This window comes from Priapulus caudatus, unplaced genomic scaffold (genome assembly GCF_000485595.1).
Source record: "Priapulus caudatus unplaced genomic scaffold, Priapulus_caudatus-5.0.1 Scaffold39, whole genome shotgun sequence".
NCBI classification, from domain to species: domain Eukaryota; kingdom Metazoa; phylum Priapulida; class Priapulimorpha; order Priapulimorphida; family Priapulidae; genus Priapulus; species Priapulus caudatus.
The window spans coordinates 732,144-744,585 of record NW_014577100.1 but is presented as its reverse complement, the minus strand read 5'-3'; the positions used below and the strand labels follow the sequence as shown (position 1 = coordinate 744,585).

Sequence of the window (12,442 nt, the reverse complement as noted above, 5' to 3'; positions counted from 1 at the left end):
CGGTTATGGCTGTGTATATGCCATTTGATGGTAGGTGAAATCGACAGAGGGTTTATGGACGGATGCATTTGAGTTAGATGGACGACAGACGGTATGGACTGTGATTGCATTGAGTGTAAGGTGAATCGATCAGGGGAATGTGTACGGTACATGCCAATGATGTGTAGCATGGAATCGACAGATGGACGACGGATGCATTGATGTAGATGGATCGACAGGCGGAGCACGATGCATGCATTGTAGATGGATCGACAGGGAATGGAAAGACGGCATGCATTGAGGTGATGTGATCAACAGTATGTGACGGACGGATGCATGATGGTAGATGGATCGACAGATGGACAGACGATTGCTTGATGTAGATGATCGACAGATGGACGACGGATGCCATTGATTGTAGATCGATCGACAGATGACGGGAGGAGTTGCATTGATGGGTAATGTGGATCGACAGGCTTTCGTCTGGGTGTGGTTGTATGACGGACAGAGTTGTCTATGTGATGGTAGTAGTGGATTCACACGGATATGGTACGCTTACGGTCTGATGCTCATGTTTGATATGGGTTAGTGATGTGAGCGACAGTTATATGCCGGACTAGTACGATGCATTGATGGTAGGTGGTATTCGAAGGTTATGGTACGGTTACGTTGTAATGGTGCTATTGGATGGTCACGTGGTGGGATTGACTCAGGTGATAGCGTACGTACATGATGCATTGATTATAGATGTATTGAACAGACGGTACGTTGTACTCGTGTGCTATGGATGACGTTAGATGCGTTATCGTACAGTCTGGTTACTGGAATTTTTTACGGTGAGTTGCATTGATTGGGTTAGATTGGGATCTGGGTTACAGTGTGATCGTGGGTGTTACGCACGGATGCATTGATGTGTAGATGCGATCGACAGCACCGCTGAGACGGATGCATTCGATGGTAGATGGATCGACAGATGGACGGGACGGATGTCATTGATGCCATAGATGGATCAGACAGTCTTGCGACGAGGATGCATTGATTGGTAGCATGCGATCGTACGACTGAGTGCGGTATTGCAGTTGATGGTAGATGGATCGAACAGACGGACGGATGCATTGATGGTAGATGGATTGACAGACGGACGGACAGATGCATTGATGGTAGATGGATCGACAGACGGACGGACGGATGCATTGATGGTAGATGGATCGACAGATGGACGGACGGATGCATCGGACTGACGAATCGATGGGCGGGGTGGCATATCGCTGACGTGTGCGCGCCAATTCTCGCCAGGTGATTCTAGAGGACGTGGTCATGCTGGACATCAAGCCTGACATGTACAGCCACACGTCGGACCACTTTGCGACAATACTGGGCATGTGCGAGAAGCTGCTGAGGGATGGACGCGCGTACGTCGACGACACGCCGGCCGAGAAGATGAAGCAGGAGCGCGAAGCCAGAGAGGAGTCGCAGAACCGCAGCAACTGTAAGTGACTGCTGTCCTCGGCTGCTCTCTCCATGCCTCACGCCTTCTCTAGCTTCCTTCCTCGTTGGTTCCCTTTCTCACTCCGTCCCTCTCGTACTCCATCCCTCAGTCTCACTTGGTATGTCGCTCTGTTTCTCCTTTACTCCCTCTCCATTCCTCACTTGGTACGTCGCTCTGTTCCTCCTTTACTCCCTCTGTCAATCCCTCCTGTACTCCCTCTCTCCATTCCTCTCTTACTCTCACTCTCCAGCCCACCCTTATTCATTTCCTATATTTCTATTTCTCTCCATTCCTCTCTATATCTCACCCTTCCTCCCTCTCACGCTCCATCCCTCCGTCCCTCCCTCTCTTCCTCCTTCCTCCTTCTTTTCTCCTTCTTTCCTTCATTCCTTCCTTCTTTCCTTTCTTCCTCCCGTGTTTCCTTTCTTTCTTCTTTCTTTCCTTCCCTCCTTCTTGCCTTCCTTCCATCCTTACTGCCCTCCTTCATTGCCTCCATTCCTCCATTCCTCCATTTCTCCACCTCTTCCTCCACTCCTCCCTCCTCGCAACAGCGGCGAGGGATCCCATTCGTTAGTGAGAAATCCTTAACGAGAAACCCTCGTTAGCCAACACGAGATGCGCTTGCCACTGCAGCAAGAAATAAACAAGCAAACGCTGCAGCGTTTACATGTGTTGATGCAGCGGGGTTTCGGCTCGGGTTTAATTAAGACGGCGCCTCGCCACATAATCTCCATGCAGGAAGCAGGAAGAAGTGGGCGTGCAATAATGAGAGCGGCCGTGTTTTTGCTGGCGCTCCTACATTGTAGCGAAATTGCGAATCTATTTGCCGGACATGACATTGTATTTACGCGGATTATTGAGTTCACGGTCTTAATTGAGTTGCGCTGCTTTCGCGCACGTAGTTCGTGTGGAAGTTGTAGCGTTTCAGTCTAGAATTTTGAATGCCGACTAGTTGCGTTACTGTGCAATTACGATGTATGCGTCATCGCTGTGGCGTGTTTCGCTAATAACCCCAACCCCCGTCGCGGCCCTCCCATGTGTTGATGCACGTACGAGCAATTCGTCATGTCCCTCATGCGCAGGCAAACAGGCCTGTAATTTAACACAGTTACGTCAGTGTGCGGCGGTGTAGCTTATCAGGCGTTAGGGTAATTAACTATACTGGCAATCACGAGCGTTGTGATTGATGCACGAAAATCGCTTGCGTATTCTTCACGATAAACCGCCCCTCTTCCGTTTGATTACCGCCGAAGTCTGAGACTCTGATCGCCGATTCAGTTGATGAAATGTGGGTCTTACCGTTCGCAATCTCAAATCCTCTGGGTTGTGTGATCCTATCTATATACTTCAAGCGTTTGCGCTCTAGTACGGTTACGTAGGCAACCCGGGCTATGGCAGCCAGGGTATAACGGAAAAAAACTGGCGCACCCTGACCCACAAAATATGCCTGTACAAGCAGAGGGTGCAGATGTGCAGGGTACTCGTCTCCCACTAATTTCGATGGGTGAAGTTGCCGCTTGCAAACTTTACACGATTTTTGTCACGTGTCGCGGGCTTCAGACTCGTAAACGAGCGGTCACAGGCACTTGGAGCGTCTCAATAAAGAACAATAGTGCTAAATATACTTATATATAATACACTATACAGTAACCGTGCAGAGGCGTGCGTGCGGTGTACGTGTGTGTTGCAGAGGAGCATTTGAACGGCATTTACAGGAAATCAATATCGGCAATAATAGGCGAAAGAGAGTACTTTGGTAGTAAATACATATCGTGTTTATTTCGCATTATTTTTCTTTATTGAGACGCTCCATGTGCCCGTGCGAGCGCTGGTGGTCGCTGGGGGGATGAATGTTAGAGCATTAGGCGGCAATGAAAGCTATGCAGGATCGAGGTCGCCGAGCTTGCTGGCTGTCTCTCGCGTGTCTCGGCGGCGGCTGGCGAAGATTTCAACTCGTCCGTAAATACGCCGTCTCCACGTTGAATGATGGCTTTTTTTTTACACGTCGGCACGGCGGGAGCCTGTGGCACGCGTGATTACTGTTCCTCGTCTTCGGCGTGGATTCGTTTTTTTGGCACTCGTGCGAACGTAATAGAATTTTCTATCTCCCCGTGAAGACTGGCGCTGCTCGTTGGGTTCGGTTCTGATTTGACGGTCGTCGTTTCGATGGCAACCGAGTGTCGGAGCGTGTTTTCTCAAAAACCGAGCAATTTTTGTTGTGATTCTATTGCGGCATACGAGGTTCATATTGCGGCATACGAGGTTCATATTGCGGCATTTCCTTCTAAGTTTTGCGAGCTGAATAGACGATGTGCCGTGATATAGAGATAGTCGATATACGCTCACTGCTATGCCGTCCTAAGATGAGTCAGTCTATTGCGTCGGTTTATTGAATGAGGAGCAATGTACAGCAGCTTACATGTTTTACTTTTTCGCGGGTTGATTATTTTTCTCGGTGATATATTTGATAGAAATGTGTAGCCAAGCCGAGTAGGGCTACATACTACTGCTAATGCTACTAATACTACCATATACTGCTGTACTATATTCTACTCTGCTGGGCTCCATTTGACTTTAAATTTGTATGTATAGGTATTATATAAGGCTGTACGTTATTGTGAAATTCTGCAAGTGTGTCGCCAACCTTTGAAGAACGGCGTATACATTGTTTATGCATACTACTACTAGGGTATTTTTATGCAGCCCGTGTCCTGTGCACACACGCACACGCACGCACACACGGGCGAGCGCACGCACGCACGCAGCATGTCTGCACGTACCTATTGTTTACTCCTCTATGTGCTGTGGACTGTGATCCAACTTATAGGAATGCTATCAGTATAATCCACTTCAATAGCGTTTAAAAAAAATGAATGCAAGCAGAAAACAACAACAGTTTATAAGTTGGGTGAAAAACTGTTGGGAGCCGTGCAGGCGAATCTTTAATCAGTTTTGCGCGCGCATGCATATTTTTGTCGCGGGGTGTCTTGGCAGTGTGTTTTTCTCGGGTCGTTGCTAACTGAGACGTTAGCAATTTGTCAATCACTCAGGTACGCTATAATTTTTAAAGTACGGACCGGGATCTATATGATCTATCTATCTCGGATGTTCTATATGCTCGGCTGCCATTATAAAAATATTGTTTGTTTGCCCTCACCCGACCGACCACCCAAAAAGGGGCCGACTCAAACATTTTTATTGATCTTTCCCATTCTTCCTATTGATCTTTTTACAAATTGTATCACTGTACATTATATAAATCTGTAGGCAATACATTATATGTACCAAGCAAAACAAACATTCAACATAAAAGGTATCTCCACACAAGCACACCGAGGGTGTGGACACCACGCTGAATTTGTAAAAAGACCCCCTTCAAAAAAAGAAGCCTACCTACCTACCCAAACTTTTTAGCCTGGGTCGGGTGATCGAGGGCAAACAAAGATTTTTTTAATTGTGGCTTGACGGCCGCCAGGCGTTCGTGCAGTGGGGATAAAGAAGATGGTCGAGGCGGGTTTTGTTTGCATTGCACAGTGGGCGGAATTATACATTATTGTAGACGCGTTATGCGCACTACGGAAGTAGAAGTTCTGCAAGAGACTATAGAGATAAGACAAGACAAGAAGTAACGTCAACTAGCGTTTCACTCAATCTCTAACACGATACATCAGTTCTCAGTGCACTATCGAAAAGAAGAGCGTTTACTACAACGGTAACCGTATCATGCACTTACATCTTTCTCAGCGGGTGTTGCTTGTACAAAAGATCCTGAGGAGGGGCGTCCCTCACTATTTATACGTTGTGACTCGGACCCACGACCCCTTCCTCCACGTCACCGGTCTCGTTTTAGCTCCCCCTTGGCCAATCGGCCTTACCGAATAAGGTGCGGTAAGCATTACAACTACTGAATTACACTACCGAATAAGGTGGGGTAAGCATTTCGCACTTGGCTCGAATCCATGGTCCGATTCTGGCCCTGGTGTCAGCATAGTCATCTACAGGTTGGCACTTTCGCGGTCGGTATCTAGAGCTGCCTGTCACAATCCGCAAGAGTTCGGGGATTCATGACTGTGATTTCCGAGCCACGGCTCGCTTTGATCTCAGGCCCGACCGCTGACCTTCCCGTCTCTGTTTTATACATTTCTCCTGACACCGGTTTCGTTCCCGCATCGCCATCGCTTCCCTAGCGTGTGGGATTTGCCCGCTTACACTATAGTTGCGCAGGTTGTTTGTTCTCATATAATCTAGAGTCAGACCAGTGGTTCCCAACATGGGGTCCCCGGACCCCTGGGGGTCCGCAAGGATAGTTCTGGGGGTCCGTGAGCTAAGTTCAAAATTTCAAGAGGCTCCAGCGTAAAATGTAAAATTACTCACGATAGGCTGCTAAAGATAAACTTTCAAAATTTCATGTTTCGTTGTTCTTGGATGTAATATTATCAGGAGTAAGATAATATAGGATCCTAGATCCTATATCTAGGATCCTATATATATCTATCCTATAGATATCCTATCCTATCCTATCCGATCCTATATATATCTATCCTATAGATATCTAGGATCTAGGATATCTAGGATCCTAGATCTAAGATCCTATATTATCTTACTCCTGATATTATCAACTCAGTATGGCAACATTGCATGGTTGTGCGGGGTAGATATGTTTTAGCTATTAAATTCTAACTCTCTCAATTAGAAATATTGATGGTGATTAAGTGCTAGGTAAACATTACTGGTTTAATACAATTTGTATTTGGCTTCGTAGGGTCACCTGCATGGTCAGGTAATACCTTTCAAGGTAGCGTTAATGTTCAGCGATGGTTCGACCACCTGGCCGCACAGCCACAGTTCAAAGGTGCGCTTACTCAAGTGCCTGGACTCGCGACGAAGCCTGCAGAGAAAAAGGTACCAGTTTTAACATTTGCTTTCTCGTTGGCTGCCTGTCACCTCTGGCTTTATAGTATTGCGATCATGGTACTTGCAAGAATAGCTTGCCAAATGCTGTAATCACAGACAGAAGTGTTTAGTGGCAGCTGTGGTATATAGTCTCCAAATCGCAAAACCCGTGCCTGCCATTCCTCGCGTAAAATCTGCAGTGAAAATGGCCCCAGTGTGTGAATGGGTATGCTTTTCTAGACTGCCGTTCACTGCAGTTTCATTAGGTTCTCTAACCGTGTGTATGTGCACATTTTCTAAAGGAAGGAGTAGATAAGAATAGAAGGGAAGCGCCAGCCAAAGAGAAAATGAAAGACGAGGGCAAGTTCGTCGAGCTTCCAGGAGCGGAGAAGGGCAAGGTTGTTGTTCGCTTTCCACCTGAAGCCAGTGGGTGAGTAGGCGGTCCTAATCCACTACATTTAATCTCACAGTGTGACACCAATTCCTGTTGTTACCAAGCAGCATCACTATAGTGAAACCTGCATTTAAGGATCACGGATTGAAAGCCTAAAAGTATCCGATATAAACAGGTGTCTGTTTTATAGATGGGAAACTTCACCCCCTATAGCTCTGCATATATGTATCTGACACTCTAGAGAAACACCCAAAGTATTCTCTACCTATAGTGTGTGTCCATTTTTAGCTCATCTGACATAGTCAGATGAAGCTTGTAGAATCGCATGAGCGTGCGTCCGTGCGTCAACAGTTGGGCACAAATCTTAATCGCTTGACGTACGGTCACGATATTCGGGACGTTGAGGGGGATCGTCAAAACGAGTTCTCTAGCCCCGCACAACAATGTGCCAATACTGATGTTTGCATAGATATTCCGAGAAAGGGTAGATAAGAGGAGATTCCACGGGCATACCATATGAGATAATAGGATTCGCCTGACCCGATCTACACGGATCTGAGCCTCCTGTAGGATATCTCCATAGGAGTTAGAATATAGTATGAGCGAGTCGGATAGGATAGGATTAGAATGATCGGTATAGGAACTATATGAGGTAGATAGGATCATGTAGATATAGGATCTAAGATCCTATATATATCTTACTCGCTGATAATAATTACCATCACAAGAACAACGAAACAGTGAAATTTTGAAAGTTTATCGTTAGCAGCCATCGTGAGTAATTTTACATTTTACGCTGGGGCCTCTTAAATTTTGAACTTGCTCACCAGACTATCCTTGGCAGCCCCCAGGGGTCCGCGGGACCCCCATGTTGGGAACACTGGTGCTGACCTCAGATTATCGAGAACAAACAACCTGCGCAACTTAGTGTAAGCGGGCAATCCACACGCTAGCGCGAGGAATCGATGGCGAGCAGGGAACGAAACCGGGTGTCAGGGAAAGTACAAACAGACGACGCGATAGGAAGGTCGCGTGGACTGAATCAAAGCGAGGCAGCCGTGGCTCGGGACTGAGCGGCTAGCCGGAAACGCACGCGGAGTCGATGAATCCGCCGAAAATTCTGCGGATTTGTGACAGGCAGCTCTAGTACCGAGCCGCGAAGGCTGCAAAACTGCCAACCTGTAGAGAATATGCTGACACCATGGGCCAGAATTGGACCATAGGATTCGAGCCAAGTGCCGAAATGCCTTAGGCCCCACTCTTCTCGGTAGTGATAATTCACTATGTAATACTTACCGCACAGTTATCGCTAAAGGCGATTGGCCAAGGGTGAGCTAAAACGAGACATGACGTAAGAGGAAGAACGCGGTCGTGGGTCGAAGTCACGACGTATGAAATACGTGGAGGGAACTACCCTTACCTATCAGGAGCTTTATGTAACAAGCGACAACACGCCCCTGAAGAAGGCGCGAAATGCGTGATACGGTTTACCGTTGTACGTAAACGCTCTTCTGTCTTCGATAGGGGCACTGAGAACTGATGTATCGTGTTAGAATTGAGCTGAACTGCTTAGTTGACGTACTCTTGGTCTTGTCTTATCTCCTATAGTCTCTTGCAGAACTTACTACGTCCGTACCTGTGGCATAAACCGCGTCCACAATAATGTATAATTCGCCCACTGTGCAATGCAAACAAAACCCGCCGTCGACCATCTTCTTTATCCCCACTGCACGAACGCCTGGCCAGCCGTCAAGCCACAATTAAAAAAAATCTGTTGTTTGCCCTCACCCGACCCAGGCCCTAAAAGATTGGGGTACGTAGGGTAGGCTTCTTTTCTTTGAAGGGGTCGTCGTGGTTTACAAATCAGCTTGGGTGTCCACACGCTCGCGTGTGCTTAGTGTGGAGACCCTTTTATGGGAATGTTTGTTTTGCTTTGGGACAATAATCGTCATTGCCTACAATTTATATAACTGTACAAGTTGATACCAATTTGTAAAGATTAATAGGACAGAGATGGCGGAAGATCAATTAAAAATGGTTTGAGTCGCGCCCTTTTTGGGGTGGTCGTCGGGTTGGGCAATACGAACAAATCATTTTTTATAATGGCAGCCGAGCATATAGAACAGATCCGGTCCGTACTTCATAGCGTACCTGAGTGATTGACAAATTGCTAACGGTCTCAGTAGCAACGACCCGAGAAAAAAAAACACACTGCCAAGACACCCGCGACAAAATATGTCATCGCGCCGCGCAAAAACTGATTAAAGATTCGCCTGCACGGCGCTCCCGCAACAGTTTTTCACCCAACTTATAAACTGTGGTTGGTTTTTCTGCTTGCATTCATTTTTTTAAACCGCTATTGAACGGTGAAATATACTGATAGCACTTCCGTGATAAGTTGCGAATCACGCGCAGTCCACAGCACATCAGAGGAGTAAACAATAGTACGTGCAGACATGGCTGCGCGCGTGTGCGTGGTGTGCACAGGACACGGGCTGCAGTAAATAATACCGCTAGTAGTAGTAGCGATAAACAATGTATACGCCGCTTCTTCAAAGGTTGGCGACACACTTGCAGATTTGGCACAATAACGTACAGCCTATATATATAACCTATAAAAAATGGAAAGCCAGTCGAGTCGAATATAGTTAAGCAGCTATATGCGTGTATTAGTGACAGTAGCGAAGAGTATGTAGCCCTATCGCGTTGCGCTACAACACTTGCTATCAAGATATCACCGGAGAAAACAATAATGCACCCCGCGAAAAAGTAAAAGCGTGTAAGCTGCTGTACATCCTGCTCGCTCATTCAATAAAACCGACGCAATTAGACTGACTCATTTCGACAGCATACGTACGTGATCGGATATCACGGCACCATCGTCTATTCAGCTCGCCAAAACTTAAGAAGGAAATGCCCGCAATATGAACCTCGTATGCCGCAATGAGAATGACATACAAAAATTGCTCGCGTTTGAGGAAAAAACACAGCTCCGCACTCGCGGTTGCCATCGAACACGACGACGTCAAATCAGACCCGAACCCATAACGACGCAGCGCCAGTCTTCACGGGGGGAGCATACGAAAATTCTATCATATATTAGCGGTCTCCGCACGAGTTGCCAAAAAAACGACATCCACGCGAAGACGAGGAACAGTAATCACGGTTGCCCACAGGCTCCGCTCGCGCGCCGAACGTGTAAAAGAAGCATCATCTCAACGTGGAGAGTGCGTATTACGGCACGAGTTGGAAATCTTCGGCAGCCGCCGCCCGAGACACGCGAGAGACAGCCAGCAAGCCGGGCAGGACCTCGATCCTGCATAGGCTTTCATTGCGCCTAATGCTTAACATTCAGCCCCCAGCGACCACCGGGCTCGCACGGGCACATGGAGCGGATCTCAAGTAAAGAAAAATAATGCGAACTAAACCACGATACTGTCATTTAATACCAAAGTACTCGTTCTTTCGCCGTAATTTTGCCGATATTGGATTTCCTGTAAGAATGCCGTTCAAATGCCTCTCTGCAACACACGACGTAACACCGCAGCACGCCTCTGCCACGTTTTACATGCGTTATGGATTACTATATAAGGATTTAGCCTATTGTTCTTTATTGAGACGCTCCAAGTGCTCGGCTGTGAGCCGCTCGGTTTACGAGTCTGAAGCCCGCGGACACGCTGACAAAAATCGTGTAAAAGTTTGCAAGCGAGCAACTTCACCACTCGAATATTAGTGGAGACGAAGTACCTGCCACAGTCTCCACCCTGCTTGTACAGGCATACTTTATGTGGCGTTTTAGGCGCTGCGCCAGTTTTTTCCCGTTATACCCTGGCTGCCATTAGCCGGTGTGCCTACCTAACCGTACTATGAGCGCAAACGCTTGAACGTAATATAGAGAGATCCACACAACCCAGAGGAATTTGAGATTAGCGACGGTAAGACCCCATTTCCATCAGACTCGAATCGGCGATCAGAGCTCAGACTCGGCGGTTAATCAACGGCAAGAGGGCGGTTTATCGTGAAAGAATACGCAACCGATGTTCGTGCATCAATCACCAACGCTCCGATGCCATTGACCCAGTATATAGTATAATTACCCTAATCGGCTGCCTGATACAGCTGACCACCGCCCGCACACTGATCCGTCAACTCTGTGTCTAAATTTACAGGCCCTGTTTGCATCGCGCATGAGACATTGGCGAATTCGCTCGTACGTCGATCAACACATGGGAGCGGCCGCGACGGGGGTTGGGCTCTACTCCGTAGCGAACACCGCCACAAGCCATGACTGCATACATCGTAATTGCACAGTTAACGAGAAACTAGTCGGCATTCGAAAATTCTAGGTACTCGAAACCTACACACTTCCAACACCGAAACTACGGCGGTGCGGGGGGGGCGGGCTGACGAGACCGCAACCCAATTAGCACGTGAACGGTGCAGAAGAAATGCCGCCGGTAAATACAATGTCGATGTCACGGCAACATAGGATTCGCAATTTCGCTACATTGTGAGGAGCTCGGCAGCAAAAACACGGGCCGTCTCATTATTGCACGCCACTGTCTCTGCTTCCTGCATGGAGATGAGTGTGGAGGCGCCGTCTTTAATTACAACCCGCAGCCGAAAGCCCACGCTGTACATCACGACACATGGTTAAACGCTGCACGGCGCGTTTGCTTGGTTTAGATTTCGTCTGCCTGCAGTGGCAAGGCGCATCTCCGCCAGGGGTGCGCCGCCGCGGGCTCAGACCCGTGTGGCTACCGAGGGTTTTTCTCGTTTAAGGATTTCTCACTAACGAATGGAGATGTCCCTCGCCCGCTGTGTGCGAGGAGGACGGCGAGTAAGGAGTGGAGGCGAGAGCGTGGAGAAACTGGAGGAATGGAGAGTAAGGGGAGGCAATGAAGGAGGGGCGGCGCCAGTTAGGACTGTAAGGAAGGGCAAGAAGGAGGGAAGGAAAAGAAAGGAAAGAAAGCGAAACACGAGAGGAAGAAACGGAAAAAGGACAGGAATGAAGGAAAGGAAGGGAGAAAGGAAAGGAGAAGGGAAAGAGAGGGAGGGACGGAGGGAATGAGAGCGTGGAGAGGAGGATATGGTGAGATATAGAGAGAGCGTAACATGGAGAGGAAATAGAAAATATAGGAAATGAATAAGCCGTGCGGGTGGGACGAGCTGAGAGTAAGAGAGGAATGGAGAGAGGGGAGTACAGGAGGATTGAACGAGGGAAGTAAAGGAGGAACCAGAGCACGTACAACGGTGGGGAGTGAGGACATCGAACGAGAGAGCAAAGAGCACAGGACGAAGCATACCAAGTGGACTGGAGGCGATGGAGTACGAGAGGCGACAGCCGAGTGAGAAAGCGGAACCAACTAGAGGAAGGAAGCTAAGAGAAGGCTTCTTGTCGGTATGGCAGGAGAGAGCAGCCTGGTGGAGGAAGCAGTCACGTTCAGCTCATGCCCTGCGGCTTCTCGACGACTCCTCTCGTGGCATTCGCGCCTCCCTGCTTCATCTTCCATCGGCCGGAGCCGCAGCGGCGTGTGAGCTCGTGTCGACGTACGCGCGTCCATCCCTCAGCCCAGACTTGCTCGCACCTATGCCCCGAAGCTATTGTGCAAAGTGGTCCGACTGTGGCTGTACAGTTGTCAGGCTTGAATGTTCCAGCCAATGACCACGTCTCTAGGAACGCACCC

At 48.2% G+C, this 12,442-nt stretch overlaps 1 protein-coding gene across 1 annotated transcript in view; it reads left to right on the top strand.

Annotated features, from left to right (window-relative positions):
- LOC106819559 (bifunctional glutamate/proline--tRNA ligase-like) overlaps positions 1-12,442 on the top strand; it is a gene marked incomplete in the record, with an annotated part of 27,627 nt that overhangs the window by 2,031 nt on the left and 13,154 nt on the right. The window contains 2 exon segments of the mRNA XM_014824176.1: positions 6,231-6,370; positions 6,664-6,791. Of these exon segments, the coding sequence (XP_014679662.1) occupies positions 6,231-6,370; positions 6,664-6,791 (268 nt within the window).